The sequence below is a fragment of the Pseudophryne corroboree genome, chromosome 5 (genome assembly GCF_028390025.1).
Source record: "Pseudophryne corroboree isolate aPseCor3 chromosome 5, aPseCor3.hap2, whole genome shotgun sequence".
In the NCBI taxonomy this organism is placed as follows: Eukaryota; Metazoa; Chordata; class Amphibia; order Anura; family Myobatrachidae; genus Pseudophryne; species Pseudophryne corroboree.
In genome coordinates this window covers 694440897-694462028 of record NC_086448.1, presented here as the reverse complement: position 1 = coordinate 694462028, position 21132 = coordinate 694440897, and the positions used below count along the sequence as shown (strand labels likewise).

The window sequence follows — 21132 nt, the reverse complement described above, 5'->3', positions numbered from 1 at the left end:
GAAACTCCGCTCTATAGTCATTTCTTGGCCAGAAAACCATTCTCCAGTCTCATCATTTCTCTGCCACATGGCGCTGTTGGCGCTCAGGTAGGATTTTATAATCATCATTAAAATGTGGAAGCTCAGATTTAAAAATGCAGAGAATACAGTACTGTGTACAATTAGTTCTACCCAGTGGCAAACGCAGGATTTGCATGGGGGGGTCCAGAACTGGGGTGTGTGTATATATACACATGTGTATGTATGTGTGCACATGGATATATATGTACTATAATTAAAAGAGTAAACTTTTATTAAGCACTTACAAGTGCCACCAGGAAGACAGCAGGTTGCAGAGGACGCTAGACAGCCATTAATAATACTCATGCAGAACAAAAAAATATATATATTATTATTTTTTTGGGTGGAGGGGGGGTTTCTGGGTGCTCGGAAACGCCCCCCTGTGTGCGCCACTGCTACTGCTATATTATACTTACTTATTAATGAAAACAAAGAACATTAAAAATATATATAACCCTTATCTAAGAAAAAATGTGGGTTATTCAGTAATCATGGAGTGCTGTAAAACATGGACAAATATTACAGAGTCTTTATCAACATTATATAAATAGTAATATTCTGCTTTAACCTACTACACCAGATATGATTTCTTAGGAGTATTTAGAATGCTAGTGCCTGATTGGTTGCACTGGGACACTATATTATGAATCCGCCAGATAAATAGTTTATGGTACAATAGGCCACCATAAATATATACAATCTTGCATTCTGAATGGGCATGCCACACCAGCCAACATCCCTGTACTGAAACCTTTAAGAATAAAAATAAATTGTCCCATGAATTTAAGTGTAACCACAGGCCTATATGCTTATACGTCTCTATAGTAACTAATATGTACGGTACTTCCAGAAACATGTAACTATCACTGCAGCTCACATTCACACTGCAGGAGGTGAGGCCTAGTCTCACACTAAAGCTTGATACCGGGAACAGCGCATAGAAATAATTATACTCACTATAAGTGGGAGTCCAAGTCAATTTCGGATCCTGTCTTACTGTAGGCTTCAAGCGGACCGTATAAAAGGTATCCTCGTCAGTGAGGAGAATTAAAGTGTGCTGTATATGTGTGAGCAACTGAAGACACACCAAGTTAGACAATAACCCTGTCTACAGATTCTATTGCTTTACGATTTCACTTCCCACAAACTTCAAGGGACTGATAAAAACAAGTCATGTTTACACAGCCTTCCCAGGAGGGGGCTTACTAAACAGGTTTTCGTTACTTGCATTCCTAATGGTGATTTAAGCCATCTTAGATGTACTGGACTCATTACTGAGCCATTATTCGGATAGTAATTTGTACTGGACTAACATAACTACAGAGGTGGCCCTTGGCATAGGCCACATAGATGAATACCTGGGACCCCACTGCTCCAGGGGTGGGGGAAACCAGGTGGCACAGTGACCAAACCCCATGTCAATGAGTAGACAGTGATAGTAAAAGCTGCCAAAAGACATGGCTGAAAAAAAGCAGAGAAATATTGCGGCTGTTGGGAGAGGACACATCTGCTGATGGCTCCTTCATGCGTCTCTCCACCGGTGCATCCTTAACTCAGAATGACTTATATATCTACAGTGGTTGGAGAACCAGTAAGTGTCCAAGCCTACTTGTACAATGTGGAGTTGCTTCTGTCATAACCAATCAGTAAAATCGGGTTCCTGTCTATAGATAGACAGTTAAAAGATAGACAGTCATTAGTTATACCAGAGGTTCCCAAACTGTGTGCCGTGGCTCCCTGGGGTGCCTCGGGACACTTGCAGGGGTGCCCTGGGTTGGTGGTCCAGGACAAATTCAAATTATTCATGGTCAATATAATAGGCAAAACCAGTGCTGGTGGCTGCCAGTCATAAAATATGTGGCCAAACAGAAGCAAATCTTGTCCCTCACTACACAACTGACCCTAAGGATGACATATAAACGCTATCTACTTAATGTAATATTTCTTTCTAAATTTCTCAATAAGAATTTTTTGGCCTAGGGGTGCCGTGAAAAAAATTCTGATATTCTAGGGCGCCGTGATTCAAAAGAGTTTGGAAACCACTGAGTTATACACTATATGGTTGAGGGTCAAAAGTCAGACAGGGTCAAAAGTCAGACACAACTTTTGCCTCATTTACTATCCATGTCACAAACTATTACCTTTAGTAAAGTTGTGGTGAGCGAAGCAAGACACCTAGTCCGAAGTGTGGCGAGCCCGTGAGGGGACGAATTTCATCAAATTTGATTTAAAAAACGCAAAAAAAATAATAATAATTTGTGTCTGACTTATGACCCTGTCAGTCTTTTCACCCTGTCGGTCTTTTGACTGTCGACCATATAGTGTCTAACTAATGACTGTCTATCTTTTAACGGTCTATGAGATATACCACACCCTTAAAATCTTGCTGTACTGTGTGTTCCGGGTGTATAAATATGGCGCTACCACAGTTGGATGTAGCTTTTATAAACAGGTTTTGTGGATGCTGAAGGTGCATGGTTTCTGAGAGATGACAGGGGCTCTGAGGAAGAAGCTGAAAAGCCGTGCACTGTGATGATCAGTGTCCCTCTTGTAATCCCATGAATGTCCTGTCTGTTCCATTGGAGTATTTAAAGTTGTGGGTTACAGCACCAGGAAAAAAAATTCAAAGGGAATATATAAAATAATATCGCCAACTTATATGTTTGCTTATCTTCAATTAAAGGGGTGCTAGCTAAAATCTAACCTAGGGAGCCAAATTGGTCAGGGCCGGCTCTGAAAAACTACAAGAGACGTCTCTTGCCATTAATATACTATATTCACTCCACACACAGATGTAGCCACACTGGTTTAGCTTGCGATGCAGCCGCATCTTGAAAAACCAATCGCGAAAACTGTGCCCGTCAGCGTTAAGCACACACCCGCCCATAGAGGATGCATTATGCGATCGCTGGGTGCGTATAGTCGCAGCCCGGCCCACCAAGTCGCAAGTGCGATGCGTGTACCTGTGCGGCTGCATCGCGGGCTAAACCAGCGTGACTTGTAGCAAGTACTTATGTAAATTCAGATATCCCACTAAACCAAATTCCAGACTCACCCACATAACCTCTATCCTACCCAATTACATCCCCCAGTACAGTCCACACATATTTTCTCTTTCTTCACTTGCACATCCTCCTGACCTCAGGCCAACATTCCTGAGTGACTGAATCACCCACCCACCAAGAACCTCCACAATCTGGATGGACCAATACGCAATATGTGGCACCTATCCTTGTGTATCAATGCCTACTTTCTGACAGATTGTGAGCTTGCATCAGTGCCCTCTTACCTCTATGTCAAGCCCAATCTTGTTTTATTACGGTTTTATTTTGTGCTATACAAGCAGGGCCGGACTGGATATCTGGCCTAGTCTGACCCCCACGTAGAGCGAGGCTGGCTGGGCAGTGCAGCCTCCCAGTGCTCTGCTCTGCCCCCCATGGCTGGTATACAGGTATTTTTTGGGGGGCGGGGGGTGGAGGGTGCCACGAGGCCAGGTCCCCCTGATGGGATGCAGTTACATTACCGCCCATCGGGATCACAGCAATTAGGAGACCGACGCCAGAAACCCGACAGTTGGTAAAATACAGACAGCCGGTAAAATACCGACGGCCGGAATCCCAACCACCTCCTCATATTTCCACTTGGTTTGTGGGTCCACGCCACCAACAGACTAATAATAGACCCTGTGGCGTGCGCACTGGTGTCGAAGCGTGGCGCACTATACTGACAGCCGGCATCCCGTCTGCCAGTATATCATATGTATTGCCCCCAACTCGTGGCACACCACCATGAGCCTTGGCCACGCACCCTTCTTGTGCAGAGCGCGCACACCGGCCCCACAGTTCCTTCCTATACACAAGTAAATACTAATAATAAACTCCTACATTTGCAGCAGGAGAAGGAGTGCTGAACTACTGTACACTTTGGGTGGTAGCACACAAGGGGTATGGGGTATAGTCAATTAGTGCCAGTTGATAAATCAGCACTAATTCAGCCTCCGTGTATTCTCAATAGTGGCCATTTTCGCACATTTTTTAATCCATTTTCGCCTATGCCTTTTTCATTTTTTTTTGTATGTTGAATCGACGAAAACGGACCCAAAAACTGTCGGAAATGCCCACAAATTTGACAAAACACGTGGATCGGTGGCGAATTCGCAAATACACATGGTTTTCACCCCTTGTGGATTTTTTCGACCACTCGCAAAAACGGCACAGGCATTGAATATGTCAAATGTAAATTCAACCTAAACATGGGCGGAAAGTGACATTTTTCAGACTGGTCAAAAATAGGGCACTAATTGAATACACCCCTAGTGTTCCTGCATATTTTAGTCCTAGGAATCCATGTGTGCATTTACTGTAATGAGATTTGGGGAAATGTTTTATTTGTACAAAGAAATAATTGCATGCCAGGCCAGCGTCACGCTCAGCCAACTCAAATAAAATAATATTACTAGGCCTGTAAGACTTCCCATTGTGGGGACTCGTTGTGAGCTAAAATCATCATTTGACTCATTCATTATTTTCACCTTCCTGATCACTGTAGGCAGATGTACATTTTCAAGAAAATGCATATGAGCTGTGCATCTGGTGAGTGTAGATGAGATTTTGATAGTGACACCTCCCCACTCCATCCCCGCTGAACACGTACCACGTTCCCAGTGCCCGCAGAGTGGTCCTCTGTCCTAAAGTATCGCTCACTGCAGCGGGAGCAACTGGCTTGTGCGTCACGCATTCCTCCGGATCCCACTGATCATGTCAGAGCCGGGACAGACCTTGGTGGATTATTATGTAGATAATGTCGGTAGTGCAGTGGTACAGTACATGGGATAGGGGAGGAGTACGTATAACGCTGGTACAACAGGGGTGATAATTACAGCATTATGCACTTGTTACTGGGGAATACAGGACAGCAAGTCATGTACTGCATTTATTTAATTACACTACTGTCCTATAGTATCCATTAACTAATAATTAATTACCGGTAAGTAATTAATTACTTGTTGGCAGAAGTGGTCACTCTCCACATTTGCCATGTACGAAAGAGCCAATAGCTTGGTGTACAGGCTTCATAGTCCTGTTTTCAATATGGTTAGAATTTACAGTACAGAATTCACTGTCCCATATACCATATGAAACAAGGGTGACGAGATCCACAGCCTTTTCAGCTTTCTTTGCTTTTTTGGAGCAGACATTTGGCTGCAAACTGTATATCCAGCTTACACACAATATATTAAATATATTTTCACAAGCCCTCTACACACACAATTAGCAGCCTTACACATAACAGCCACAGTTGTGTTCCTTACACATAATGTCTCCAGTATAGTGTCCGATACACATAATGACCCCACTAGTGCAGTGCCAGATAGACATGATATGCCCCCCAGCACTGCCAGATAGACATGATATGCCCCCCAGCAGTGCCAGATACACATGATATGCCCCCCAGCAGTGCCAGATAGACATGATATGCCCCCCAGCAGTGCCAGATAGACATGATGTGCCCCGCAGCAGTGCCAGATAGACATGATGTGCCCCGCAGCAGTGCCAGATACACATGATATGCCCCCCAGCAGTGCCAGATAGACATATGCCCCCCAGCAGTGCCAGATAGACATGATATGCCCCCCAGCAGTGCCAGATACACATGATGTGTCCCCCAGCAGGGCCAGATACACATGATGTGCCTCCCAGCAGGGCCAGATACACATGATGTGTCCCCCAGCAGGGCCAGATACACATGATGTGCCAGACACACATGATGTGCCCCCCAGCAGTGCCAGACACACATGATGTGCCCCGCAGCAGTGCCAGATACACATGACATGCCCCCCAGCAGTGCCAGATACACATGATATGCCCCCCAGCAGTGCCAGATACACATGATATGCCCCCCAAAAGCCCATAGGAAAAGATTTTACAGAGATGCTACGAATTGCTTGAGATCAGTTTAGTTATTGGTTCTGCCACTCACATCCGCCCTTATTCTGATATTTAAATTTAATGATAAAAGATTTTCCAGTTCTGTATGTGGGAAAAACAGCTGCACATAGCAGCACCTGGTATTTGTCTAGTGTAACGGCCATGTTGCCAAACATCTTTTACATAGGTGCAGTGCAAGTTTAATAGGAATCCTACAATGATCGTACGTCACAAAATCAGATATACTATATCGAGACAAAATAACTCATCACAGTCCCACCTGATCTGCCCACTGTGTACAAAACCCCACCCACTTTCATGGAAACTCTGCCCCCTGGGTGGGCTTGGTTTATCTAACGAGTGAGTAATATAAAACTGGAAGGCACTGTGGTTGAATAATGGATCACTAAAGTAACATAGCAGAAAAACAACACATAACTAAATGCTGAACAAAGTTTTAAATGAACTGATCACCAATGATGTGCTTCTATCGTAAAGCCATTAAACACTAACAAGGAATAGAAATAAGTGGAGTTCTACAGGAATGGCTAATAGTACTGTGGTAATTTGCTTGTACATTATTCTCCAAGGTCACTGAGCTGTAATCAGGGCAAGGGGGACATGCATTATATACTGTGACCAATAGAAAACACTGTAAAATAAAGACAGACTACTGTGTATGGGCAAATCATGTGAACCCTTCGGCTGATAAACAGGCAGCCTAGCAACCCAAATATTCTGCAGCCCCAAGGGCCCTAGAGCAATCCACAGAAGTGGAGAACTTGTCAAACAACTTAAATGCTTGTAGTGGGAGCATGTAGTCAGCATATAATATTGCACAAGTCTGCTTATCTAGAGCTATTTTCACTTTCAGCAGAAGAATCCAGCACTGAAAATATTCCCAAAATAAATAATGATCAGCAGTCAAAGCACTTTGTGGAATATTTATGGGACCAGACAATAACAGGCAAAATAGGTTCTATGAAAACGCCAGTGACACCTTATATAGAGTGCAATCTTTCGGTCACACTGTGCATGATTAGCAATTGCAGTGACCCATTTGCATTAATTGCAGTGAATAGGAGTAAACGGAGTACACAGTGTGTAAGAGTGCAGCTACCACAGTGCAAGTGGGGCTATCAGAACCAATAGCTCCTGTCAGCAAACCTCCTTTGTTTGCTTTACCTGGTATTACAGGATGCTTGTAACAGCGTGCTTCTTTAATGTCATGGAGTAACTAGCATTAGGCAGCCTCTGCTTCTTTTGGCAAATCCCAAATACCAATGCCAACGAAAAGTCTGTATTATGGGCCTAATTCAGGAAGGATTAAAGATTCTGCTTTTTAGCAGAACATGCAGTCGCATTCTGGGGGCCGGCCATCGCAGGGCAAGTCCGCCCAGCAGGCTACCCACTGCCCACACACTGCGATTATGCTGTAATTGCGATCGCATTGTAATTAAAGCGTGGTCGCAGAAACTGTGGATGCCTTCTGCCGGTGCAGTCTGGCTGTGACTGCAGGAGTCCTGCCTCCATCTTTTCGACCGGAGCGGCTGCAAGCAACAACATGCAGCAGCTCTGAAAAAGCCACCAACATGCCCCCGTTTCCCTGATGCCGAAAACGCTTGGTCGCCACCCCCGCAAACGTCTCTGCCTGTCAACCTGTCAATCAGGCAGGAGCGTTTGCAGTTAATGCGATCCTTTCTCAAAAATCGCTGTCATATGACGATTGTGATGGACCTGTATAAGGACTTATGAATGGGAAGCACCATTAGTTACGGCAGCAGTTTCAATGACAGATATAATCCATATGGCAAAGAGCATGTAAGAGTATGCAGGGAATGGTAATGGATGGTATGGCAGCACATTAGTAACAGATGAAGACATTTCTGCTGCTCAGTGTCATGTCTCGTAATGTGGAGACTTTCCTCTGAATAAGAGTACGTATGGCTCTAACATGCGGTTGCACACTGGACAGTGTGTGACATGTGCTAATGTCCCATAGGTCATTTTATATTAGATGATAACACACAGATGCCCATTATAAGTGGATGCATGTCTGACAGTTATAACGCAGCTCCAGCCTACAATTATATTAAGGTTTTTCAGAATGTCTCCTAATATCAGCATGTAGTGCGCAGAGTCTTCAAGTTATTTTATGTATAACTTCTTCACCGGGAGGATTACACAACATGCACAGCTAGGACAGATAGAGCCTTTGCATTTTTAGAGAATACCCATTTTATATTGAAAGCACTATATTAAGGAGAATGAAGATTACTGATCACATTTGTCAATGATTAAGGGACAAATTCATGTTTGTATGGAAGGGGCTGTACAAATCCGTGTAAATAAAATTCAAATGCAGCAGTAGGAGGCATCTGTAGAAGACAGATGCCTCCTGCATGTATTTGTGAGATTCGGGTGCTGTGTCTAAAGGCGCAGCCTTGGATCATCAACGCGACCATCAGGTTTTAGGCACCGGTCAGCCTGCGTAAGCTTATTCAGACTAGCTGTCGGATATGGACACCCAGGTCCAGTAAGTCTGCATCCGACGACACGGACCCTGGACCCATCACGCCTTCAAAATGGTGAAGGCCCGCCCCTGTTTTGAAGAACGGTGCTGGGCGCCTCCCCTCTCGATCATGCTGCGGCTGACAGGGGGCTATGAGCGACCCGCTCTGCACCTGCATAGACCCCACACTATCAAATTTGTATGTAAATCTTAAGGTTTACATGCAAATCTAAATTCGGCCGTAAGGGGCAATTCAATTCCGGGTGAAGGGTGCGATTTGTCGTAGCTGCAGCGTTTAAACACATGCAACGGCACCCCATCTCAAACCCTTCGCTTGGCCGAATGACAAATTTGCACATAAGTGCTCACTACCCAATGTGTCAGGGAACACTTTTGTGGGAGATTGTGCTGCCGTACAGTGCGGCTATTGCTGTGCGGATTCGGCCGCTACCAGCAACTGAATTCCCCCCTAAATATCTTCCTACAGCACACTATGGGGGATAAATTTTTGAAAAGTCAGTTGGGTGGTTATTTTTTACCTGTCTAATAGAAAGGGGGAAAAAACGGACACCCAAACGACTTTTCAAACATTTGAATTCCCCCCATTATGTGGTATACGATCTTACATGTTACAAATAGTTCATATATGGGGCAAGCCCTTGAAGTCTCTCTCTCTGCATCACCCCTATTACAGGGCTGGCACTACAAGAAGCTGTAGCTCAGTTGTGTAAACTGATGAAAATAAGAAGACTGACTTCCTAGTTCAGTCTTCAGAGCCGGCCATAGGGATAGGCAAACTAGGTAATTGCCTAGGGCATTTGATATGCCTAGGGGCATCAGCAGCTTCTGCTGATTAAAATGATATGCGGCATGCCTATATTCTGTATGTAGCATTTCATATGCAGATACAGCCGCAGTCTCACACAGTATATAGGCATGCTGCATATCAGTTTAATCAGCAGAAGCTGCTTGTGCATCCTAGCCACATAGCAATGCAAATAAGATGCATTTTCATAAAAAAAAAAGTGCTCGACGTTAGCATTGATGCAAGATTTGTGAGGACACATCTGTATCCAAGCAGAGGTCACAGTGTTAGTGGAAGTGTGCAGTGCTGTGTGCATGTGAGTGGGTTGGTTGTGCAGTAGTGTTCGGAATATGTGTAAGGAGCATTATGTGTGTCATGTAAAAATGCATTAATAATGTGCAACATATGTGTAAAGGGCCACTATGTGTGTCATTATGTGTATAAGGGCATTAATAATGTGCGGCATATGTGTAACAGGGTACTACTGTATGTGTGTCATTATGTGTATAGGGGCACTAATAATGTGCAGCAAATGTGTAGGGGGCACTATGTGTATCATTATGTGTATAAGGGCATTAATAATGTGTGCCATATGTGTAAGGGACATTATGTGTAAAAGAGCATTAATAAAGGTTGTCATAATGTGTAAGGCGCATTATGTTTATAAGGACATTAATGTGTCTCATATGTGTAAGGAGCATTACTGTGTGGAATTGTGTATAAATGCATTACTAATGTGTGGCATTATGTGTATAAGGTGCTCTACTATGTGGCGTTGCATATAGAAAGGGAACCACTGTGTCGTCTAATGTGAATAAAGAGCAATAAGGTGTGGTGTAATGTAAATAAGGAGCAATTCAGTGTGATGTAATGTGAATAAGGGGCTCTACTGTGAGGAGTAACGTTTATAAGGTTAAGTGATACTACTGTGGGATGTAATATGAATTAGGGACACTATCGCAAGATAAAATGTGAATAAAGTTGCAGTACTGTGTGGCGTAATTGGAATTGGGGTTACTATTGTGTGGCCATGCCCCTTCCCAGCAAGAAGATGCCCCTTTTTGGGCTGTGCGGCAAATGTGCGAACTGTTCCTAGTTAAAATATAGGGGGTACAAGGACTGCTATGGGTGAGGGGTGATGGTGCTGGGAAAGAGGTGCAAGGTCAGAGGCAGAAACAGCGGTGGTGCCAGGGGGCACCAGCCAAAATCTTGCCTAGGGCATCATATTGGTTAGGGCCAGCTCTGTCAGTCTTCTACATTAAATACTGCCCATAGCCTTTGGAACTACGGAAAATATTCATATGTGAAATGTAAAATAAAACCTGCTTACTGGCTGCATAATTCAGAATGTTGAAGTAAATTCTGGATGAATTCGTTCAGTCCTGCTCTTCTCTGCTGGATAAATTCTGGAATGGAGAAGTGAGAAGCAAGTTATGACAAATCCCTGCAAGCATTAGTAATAGTAACACTACGCTCAATGAAACACATCAGTCAGTTGTAACAGGTTCTATCTGTTGGGGCCGTTAAAAAACATTCATGCTTACATTACTACTGTTCCTCCAGATGGGTTACACTCATTAGGTCGACCACTGAAGGTCGACAATGCCATTAGGTCGACAGGTCAAAAGGTCGACATGAGTTTGACATTTTTAATTTTTTTTGGATTTTTTTTTCATACTTAGCGATCCACGTGGACTACGATTGGAACGGTAATCTGTGCCGAGCCAAGCGAGGAGACACGGTGCACTAATTTAGGTTCCCCATCACTTTACGGAGAAAAAAACACCAAAAACAGTCAAAAACCTCATGTCGACCTTTTGACCTAGTACATGTCGACCTGATGGCAATGTCGACCTTCAGTGGTCGACCTACATTGGGTCGACCCAACGACCCATACCCCTCCAGATCATCAGTCCCGGCACCCAATTTCCATGCAGTCACACCCACAGAATATGATATTACAAATTTTCCTGTTTTGTACGGTTCCCTAGCCACAATGCTCGTGGGCCCGAGTAAGTACCCACTCCTCAGCTTGCAGCTCTGTAACCCTGACGGTGTTTACAGCAGTAACATGTTATTAAAAGGAACCCTGGAATGACAGATCTGAGGTCCTTGGCTGGGTAAACACAGTAGTGCGTCTCCCCAGCAAATACCACATACAGTATATTTTACAGGATACCTTGGCAAGTAGCTCTAGGCGGCAGAGCTGAAAGCATGACAGTCTGCTGTTCCCCTGCAGTAACTATGCATCATGTATGACCATTACAATGATGCACTCCCTATTATTGCTGGTCCAGACAGCAGTATCAAATATTGGCTCACACCACATAAAGTCTGTATCCATGAGGTATAGGAGATATGTACAAGAATGAGGAGGTTCAGCAAAGGGTTGGGCGCATCAAGCACCCGAACAAATCTGCCCAGCCTACAGTGAAGCAAGCTCCTGCATCAGGTCTAAGGGACTGGAATAGTAGGGCATTTACTACATTTGTTTATTTTTACTTTGCAGGGGAATTGAATAGTAGCAAAAACGGGCAGCAATTTGCACTTGGGTAAAAGCATTGTTGCACTGCAGATGGGACAGATGGAACATGTGCAAAGAGATTTAGAGTTGGGAAGGGGTGTGTCCTGGCTTAATTAGAAATTTCAGTGTAAAAACAAAGCTGCCCGGTATTTGTTCGCTATGTGTAAAAGTAGCCAGTAGTTTCCCTTCACAGGCAAAAATAAATGTACTTTCACACTTTGCATTGGAGCAGGGTTTATTCCAGGAACAATTGCCGCTAGATGTGACAAACGCCAATATGTCACAGTGCACAATACACTAATATGATTATGTTAGTTTAGATCTCCATCGATGGTGCCTTAGGTACTCAGCATCAATGAAATGAAACCGTCAACGGGAAACCATTAATGGTTTCACTCACTGATGGACACTTTTGCTGTAACTCACTGGGCCAGTCAGAGGAGGGGGCGGGACTTCACAGATCACAGGGTGCGGAGGTAAGCTCTGCATCATGGGGCAAGGGAAAAAAAAACATCAACCACATGCACACACATCACTGGGCAACCCATGATCACTGGCCATCCCTAGTTAGTGGAAGTGGTGAGAGGTGCATTTTGCCAGTTGCTGCCACCATGTAGACGGCTTCCCATGCTGGTCCATCAACGGCACATACTGTAGCTTTAAACACATGCATAGCCAATTGCAGGCGAGCTTTTAAAAAAAATCTTGCACCACTGTTTTTTTTCCGCACGTGCGAGATGTTTGGTATTCAATTGGGTGCAATGTGTTGGGGGTTTTTTTGATGCTGAATTTTTTTTTAGCACCTCCTGAGCACGACTCATTTTTCCTAAAGTGGCTATTTTTAGGAATAAAATGCAGTACTTGCTACAGAATCCCTATGCCATCCTCCCTAATTTAGCAACTGGAAGTTTCCAATTAGCTTTGTCATTAATAACTCACCTCTGCAGCGCTGTCTTCTTCCTCCACATTCCGACAAGCTGATTTTCTACAGCAGTGGTATGTGTGAATGTGTGTGAGTCCCTTGTGACCCCTTGTCAGCTGTTGTCTGACCTCCGGGGTGTGTTTCTAAAGGGCCCCATACAGTAACGCGGCATGTCCGACCGTCATGTCGCAGGCGATAACCCCGGCAGCCTCCCGGGCGGCAGGATCGCATACGAGGTAGGTCCTTTTGCATACGATGTATCGTATGTGATCCCAACCATGCCTGCGGGGCCGGACATGATCGTTAGTGCAGCACATTCAATCTAGGGAATCCGATCCGATGCTCATAAGAACGCTCATCGGATCGGATTGGAAACAACTCCAAAATGCCCAATTTCACCCAATATATCGGCCCGAATGCCTGAAATCGGGCGTTATCGCTCTAGTGTATGGGGCCCTTCAGTGTCTGCAGCACAGAGAATTACATCTCCCAGCAGCCTCCTCCCCTCCCAACATCCTCCTCCGCAGAGGAACTTATGGAGGAGAGCCGTGGAGAGCACCGGAGCAGCCGGAACACACTGGCAAGTACCTAAAGAACCTAAAGAAATGCAGCCAGTGTTCCGTGGTTGCATTTCTTTTCTGCCATGCAGGATTTTAAATGCAAAAAAAACCCTGTAACCACTTTTTTTCTTGATTGAATGCCGTGGATATCAGGAGCGTGCATACCCACAGTAATTCAAATTTGGTTGCAAGATTTTAAAAATAATTTCCAGACAAAATCCCATGGGTAATTGGATATGCCTCTTAAAGTTTAACTATATACGTTAGCCTAAGTAATTAAGAGATCAGACAGAAGATGAAAATAGAACCTCATTACCTGTGCAAATTGTCATTTGTAAATACACCATATTTTGAAAAAAAAAAAAGAAAAAGTTTTATTAAAATAAACTAAAATACAATTATAGGTTGGTTTCACATAAACCCTGTGGGCTTCATGATGTTAAATACCAATAATAATTAAAGATAATAAAAAAAAAAAATAATAATTACCTGGATCAAAATTATCTCCAAAGATCCTCTTGGCAGGAATCTTGAAATTTATAGCTGGAAACTGTTTTTTAAGCTAAAAGAGTAACAAAATATAAGGACAGGTACAGATAGTGTTCTAGCGAAGTTATTAGGCTTAATTTATTGTATATACATAGACACCAGCACATCCACTGTGCAATTCTGCATCATAAAACCACAGGACTATATCTAGCACAGATCTGTAATAAATATGTGCATATGACAGAACAGTCATGTTTGGCAGCATATCTAAGGATTAAAGAAAGTACACAGAGTCTCAGGGTAGAACACTACGGACAAGCTTCATAAATCATGTATTAATGTGAATGCACCACAATGCAATCATTTATTATGGCCAAAAGCAAAAAAAAAGGATGTGTGTGGCTCCATCTCATCTCTTGGGGTTTGTATGACTGACACTCATCTGCTACACGACTCCAAAGGTGGCTTTAGAGAGGCCCATGTGCAGTATCTTCTTACTCTCAGGTGGCGCAGGGGAGTAGGGTCTGGCATCATGACTCAGGGGTCTATTAATACCCCTTTCAGACCGCCACCTCTGAACACGGGTTATTGGCACATGAACGTGCATAACCCGTGTTCATGTGCAGTCTGAAAGATGTAAGGGTTGAAATACTGCGTCGAGTGACCCGGTATTTCAACCCTGGTCGTAAGAAGGGTTGAACACATCTTCAACCTGGCTCACTGAGCGGTGTGAATGGGAGCCGGGGAGATGTGACCCGTTTCCCGTTCACACTCTGGGTACGGGCGGCGCTTGGAGATCATATGATCTCCAAGAGCCGCTCCCGCTGCGTCACCAACCCGGCATGCAGTCAGGGGCGGCGGGGAGCCTGAGGCGAGTCGCACGCTGGGAGCTCCCGTGTCAGGCTCCTGTGTGTGACCCGCCTCAGGTAGTCTGCAAGGGGTATTACTTAGCCTTGGATGAAGATAAAGTGCACGGAAATAAGGCATCAGCCAATCAGCTCCTAACTGCGAGAAATTTTGAAATGAATATTAAATCAAAAATTGTGTTTATATGTCATCTTTAGGTTCCATTATGTGGTGAGGAACAAGATTTGCTTCTGTCTGTTCACATATTGTATGATTAGCAGCCACCAGCACTGGTTTTACCTATTATATTGACCAGAAATCATTTTGATTGGTCCTGGACCACCAATCCAAGGCACCCCTGCAAGTGTTCTGAGGCACCCCAGGGTGTCTAGGCACACAGTTTGGGAATCACTGCCTTATAAAGTCATACTGTAGCTAAAAATCACAGATGGAAGCTAAAAATATAAAGCAATGCACAAAGTAAAAGTTGCAGGGTGCCATGTACAAATCAATATTTTAAAGTTGCCTAAAAGTGGGCAAAACATAACCCAAAGTAATTGTGTCCCATAGTACCTGTATTTGGCACGCAGGGTGCCTGTAACAGAGAGCCCTTGAATCATTGCCCCCCACACCATGACATCATGATGTCACATGTACAGGAGCCAGCTAAAGGCGTATTTATACCCTGCTATGGCCCTGGGCACTATATAATGGAGCAATATGTAAAACAAAACAACTTAAAAGCAGGTAACAAACATACTTAACTTACCGTGTTATACAGTTTATCAAATTCTGCATACCGTCTAAAGACAAACCACTCGTTACGTCCTACAGTGACTAGAACTTTGTAAACCTGCCAAAACAAAACAACTCTTCAGTTCTGTAAAAAAATATAGATCTGCAGTTACTGACAAATTGTGATTTACTGACTGAGGGTCCTACATGGCAAAAAAGGCCCAGCGACTTTAATTATTTTTCCTTGTGGTTACTTGTATTTTTGTGTTATTATGCTACTCTGCTTTTGGAGTGTGGGAGGAAACCAGAGCATCAGTATAAAAACGGAAACAAACACAGAGAACATACAAACTCCACACTGATAGTGCCCTGGCCTGGAATTCACTCATGAGACAGCAGTGCTAACCACTGTGACACAGTGCTGCCCTGTGTTGCTATTTGTTATAGTCCATGAATGAAGTGGACATTTTAGAAGTGGTGGTACAGAAAATGTAAATTAATGGAGTTTGATAGTTTTACAATCTACACAATCTGTAAAACAATGGCTGTATAGCATAACACTGTATACTGGGCTACGTAGGCCTCTGGTTATGTGGCAAAAATAATCAACCATTTAACATTAACAATTATCAATGACACAGGCAACTGCTTTGTGCGGACAGAGATTAATAATGTATAAAAAGTGTTTGGATGGTAACATAATGAAAAGGCATCAAGTCCTAAGCTACTCAAGGTCACCAGATAGTAAATAATGGGACATACTCATCAAACACAATTTGCAGGATATCTCCTGAAAACAGTAGTATAGAAATATGAAGCTTCATTGGAATTTGGTATTTACGGGGACCACAGCAGGTATTGGAAATATTTGCCACAGTCCCGCGTTTTCCATTGCAGAAGCAGCCCCCACAGGCTTCTATGGAGGCTGCCAAAATAGCAAATATAGCAAGCATTCCGGAACCCCGCCCAATAGCTTATGCAATCTTCATTTAACAACATTACCCATTATAGCCTATGATTTATATACTGCAAACCTGTCTGGGAGAGCCTACTGGAACCTCTATCCCTGGATGTGATCTATGATAAATCCAAGCGATCATTCATTTCTTATTGCTGTGATACGTGGAAATAGATAAACATATAATTATTGTGACTAAGGGCGGGATGTATTAAATACATTGCTGCCCCTCGCAGCGATGCTAATCGCATATGTACTAACATACATGGTTAACATCGCATTGGGGTATACGAGGCCCCCCAAGATGATGGTGGTGAGGTCTGCAGGGGTTAGGACCCAGGAGGTGACGTGTGCAGGGACCCCCACCCAGGCTCCTCCTCCTCCCCCTGCAGCCGGAGGACAAATGGCTGTGCTGTGGGGGAGGAGGGCCGCACTAGCATTACGGAGGCTCACTGCACACAGGTATGCCAGGGAAGAAGGAGGGAAGGGGGGGTGGGGGGAAATCGTCATTGGGATGCGGCAGTGGTGGCAAGCAGCCCATAGGCTTCTAAAGGGTATCACCATCAAAAGATGACGATACCCTCGGCGGCGAAAACCCGGCTGCCGCGGGTTAGTACATATGAAAATGTGGTAAAAATAAGAATTTACTTACCGATAATTCTATTTCTCGGAGTCCGTAGTGGATGCTGGGGTTCCTGAAAGGACCATGGGGAATAGCGGCTCCGCAGGAGACAGGGCACAAAAGTAAAGCTTTCCGATCAGGTGGTGTGCACTGGCTCCTCCCCCCATGACCCTCCTCCAAGCCAGTTAGGTACTGTGCCCGGACGAGCGTACACAATAAGGGAGGAATTTTGAATCCCGGGTAAGACTCATACCAGCCACACCAATCACACCGTACAACTTGTGATCTAAACCCAGTTAACAGTATGATAACAGCGGAGCCTCTGAAAAGATGGCTCACAACAATAATAACCCGATTTTTGTAACTATGTACAAGTATTGCAGATAATCCGCACTTGGGATGGGCGCCCAGCATCCACTACGGACTCCGAGAAATAGAATTATCGGTAAGTAAATTCTTATTTTCTCTATCGTCCTAGTGGATGCTGGGGTTCCTGAAAGGACCATGGGGATTATACCAAAGCTCCCAAACGGGCGGGAGAGTGCGGATGACTCTGCAGCACCGAATGAGAGAACTCCCGGTCCTCCTTAGCCAGGGTATCAAATTTGTAGAATTTAGCAAACGTGTTTGCCCCTGACCAAGTAGCTGCTCGGCAAAGTTGTAAAGCCGAGACCCCTCGGGCAGCCGCATAAGATGAGCCCACCTTCCTTGTGGAATGGGCATTTACATATTTTGGCTGTGGCAGGCCTGCCACAGAATGTGCAAGCTGAATTGTATTACACATCCAACTAGCAATAGTCTGCTTAGAAGCAAGAGCACCCAGTTTGTTGGGTGCATACAGGATAACAGCAAGTCAGTTTTCCTGACTCCAGCCGTCCTGGAACATATTTTCAGGGCCCTGACAACATCTAGCAACTTGGAGTCCTCCAAGTCCCTAGTAGGTGCAAGGCACCACAATAAGCTGGTTCAGGTGAAACACTGACACCACCTTAGGGAGAGAACTGGGGACGAGTCCGCAGCTCTGCCCTGTCCGAATGGACAAACAGATATGGGCTTTTTTGAGAAAAAAACACCAATTTGACACTCGCCTGGTCCAGGCCAGGGCCAAGAGCATGGTCACTTTTCATGTGAGATGCTTCAAATCCACAGATTTGACTGGTTTTAAACCAATGTGATTTGAGGAATCCCAGAACTACGTTGAGATCCCACAGTGCCACTGGAGGCACAAAAGGGGGTTGTATATGCAGTACTCCCTTGACAAACTTCTGGACTTCAGGAACTGAAGCCAATTCTTTCTGGAAGAAAATCGACAGGGCCGAAATTTGAACCTTAATGGACCCCAATTTGAGGCCCATAGACACTCCTGTTTGCAGGAAATGCAGGAAACGACCGAGTTGAAATTTCTTTGTGGGGCCTTCCTGGCCTCACACCACGCAACATATTTTCGCCACATGTGGTGATAATGTTGTGCGGTCACCTCCTTTCTGGCTTTGACCAGGGTAGGAATGACCTCTTCCGGAAAGCCTTTTTCCCTTAGGATCCGGCTTTCCACCGCCATGCCGACAAACGCAGCTGCGGTAAGTCTTGGAACAGACATGGTACTTGCTGAAGCAAGTCCCTTCTTAGCGGCAGAGGCCATAAGACCTCTGTAAGCATCTCTTGAAGTTCCGGGTACCAAGTCCTTCTTGGCCAATCCGGAGCCATGAGTATAGTTCTTACTCCTCTACGTCTTATAATTCTCAGCACCTTAGGTATGAGAAGCAGAGGAGGGAACACATACACCGACTGGTACACCCACGGTGTTACCAGAACGTCCACAGCTATTGCCTGAGGGTCTCTTGACCTGGCGCAATACCTGTCCCGTTTTTTGTTCAGACGGGACGCCATCATGTCCACCTTTGGTATTTCCCAACGGTTTACAATCATGTGGAAAAAACTTCCCGATGAAGTTTCCACTCTCCCGGGTGGAGGTCGTGCCTGCTGAGGAAGTCTGCTTCCCAGTTTCCATTCCCGGGATGAAACACTGCTGACAGTGCTATCACATGATTTTCCGCCCAGCGAAAAGTCCTTGCAGTTTTTGCCATTGCCCTCCTGCTTCTTGTGTCGCCCTGTCTGTTTACGTGGGCGACTGCCGTGATGTTTTTCCCACTGGATCAATACCGGCTGACCTTGAAGCAGAGGTCTTGCTAAGCTTAGAGCATTATAAATTTACCCTTAGCTCCAGTATATTTATGTGGAGAAAAGTCTCCAGACTTGATCACACTCCCTGGAAATTTTTTCCTTGTGTGACTGCTCCCCAGCCTCTCGGGCTGGGCTCCGTGGTCACCAGCATCCAATCCTGAATGCCGAATCTGCGGCCCTCTAGAAGATGAGCACTCTATAACCACCACAGGAGAGACACCCTTGTCCTTGGATATAGGGTTATCCGCTGATGCATCTGAAGATGCGATCCGGACCATTTGTCCAGCAGATCCCACTGAAAAGTTCTTGCGTGAAATCTGCCGAATGGAATTGCTTCGTAGGAAGCCACCATTTTTTACCAGGACCCTTGTGCAATGATGCACTGTTTTTAGGAGGTTCCTGACTAGCTCGGATAACTCCCTGGCTTTCTCTTCCGGGAGAAACACCTTTTTCTGGACTGTGTCCAGAATCATCCCTAGGCACAGCAGACGTGTCGTCGGGATCAGCTGCGATTTTGGAATATTTAGAATCCACCCGTGCTGTTGAAGCAGTATCCGAGATAGTGCTACTCCGACCTCCAACTGTTCCCTGGACTATGCCCTTATCAGGAGATCGTCCAAGTAAGGGATAATTAAGACGCCTTTTCTTCGAAGAAGAATCATCATTTCGGCCATTACCTTGGTAAAGACCCGGGGTGCCGTGGACAATCCAAACGGCAGCGTCTGAAACTGATAGTGACAGTTCTGCACCACGAACCTGAGGTACCCTTAGTGAGAAGGGCAAATTTGGGACATAGAGGTAAGCATCCCTGATGTCCCCGGACACTATATAGTCCCCTTCTTCCTGGTTCGTTATCACTGCTCTGAGTGACTCCATCTTGATTTGAACCTTTGTAAGTGTTCAAAAAAATTTTTTTAGAATAAGTCTCACCTAGCCTTCTGGCTTCAGTACCACAATATAGTGTGGAATAATACCCCTTTTCTTGTAGTAGGAGGGGTAATTTAATTTTCACCTGCTGGGAATACAGCTTGTGAATTTTTTCCCATACTGCCTCCTTGTCGGAGGGAGACCTTGGTAAAGCAGACTTCAGGAGCCTGCGAAGGGGAAACGTCTCGACATTTCAATCTGTACCCCTGGGATACTACTTGTAGGATCCAGGGGTCCTGTACGGTCTCAGCGCCATGCTGAGAACTTGTCAGAAGCGGTGGAACGCTTCTGTTCCTGGGAATGGGCTGCCTGCTGCAGTCTTCTTCCCTTTCCTCTATCCCTGGGCAGATATGATCTTATAGGGACGAAAGGACTGAGGCTGAAAAGACGGTGTCTTTTTCTGCAGAGATGTGACTTAGGGTAAAAAACGGTGGATTTTCCAGCAGTTGCCGTGGCCACCAGGTCCGATGGACCGACCCCAAATAACTCCTCTTCCTTTATACGGCAATACACCTTTGTGCCGTTTGGAATCTGCATCACCTGACCACAGTCGTGTCCATAACATCTTCTGGCAGTTATGGACATCGCATTTACTCATGATGCCAGAGTGCAAATATCCCTCTGTGCATCTCGCATATATAGAAATGCATCCTTTAAATGCTTTATAGTCAATAAAATACTGTCCCTGTCAAGGGTATCAATATTTTTAGTCAGGAAATCCGACCAAGCCACCCCAGCTCTGCACATCCAGGCTGAGGCGATCGCTGGTCGCAGTATAACACCAGTATGTGTGTATATACTTTTTATGATATTTTCCAGCCTCCTGTCAGCTGGTCCTTGAGGACGGCCCTATCTATAGACGGTACCGTCACTTGTTTTGATAAGCGTGTGAGCGCCTTATCCACCCTAAGGGGTGTTTCCCAACGCGCCCTAACTTCTGGCGGGAAAGGGTATACCGCCCATAATTTTCTATCGGGGGGAACCCACGCATCATCACACACTTTATTTAATTTATCTGATTCAGGAAAAACTATGGTAGTTTTTTCACATCCCACATAATACCC

At 44.9% G+C, this 21132-nt stretch overlaps 1 protein-coding gene across 6 annotated transcripts in view; it reads right to left on the bottom strand.

Moving 5' to 3' along the window:
* Positions 1–21132, bottom strand: part of SGK3 (serum/glucocorticoid regulated kinase family member 3) — a 230589-nt gene that overhangs the window by 87013 nt on the left and 122444 nt on the right. For all 6 annotated transcript variants that reach the window (XM_063923853.1, XM_063923849.1, XM_063923847.1 and 3 more), the window contains 3 exons: positions 15415–15498; positions 13800–13872; positions 10635–10710 (listed from right to left, as the gene is read on the bottom strand). In XM_063923853.1, coding sequence (XP_063779923.1) covers positions 10635–10710; positions 13800–13872; positions 15415–15498 — 233 coding nt within the window. The remainder of the gene's footprint in view (positions 1–10634; positions 10711–13799; positions 13873–15414; positions 15499–21132) is intronic.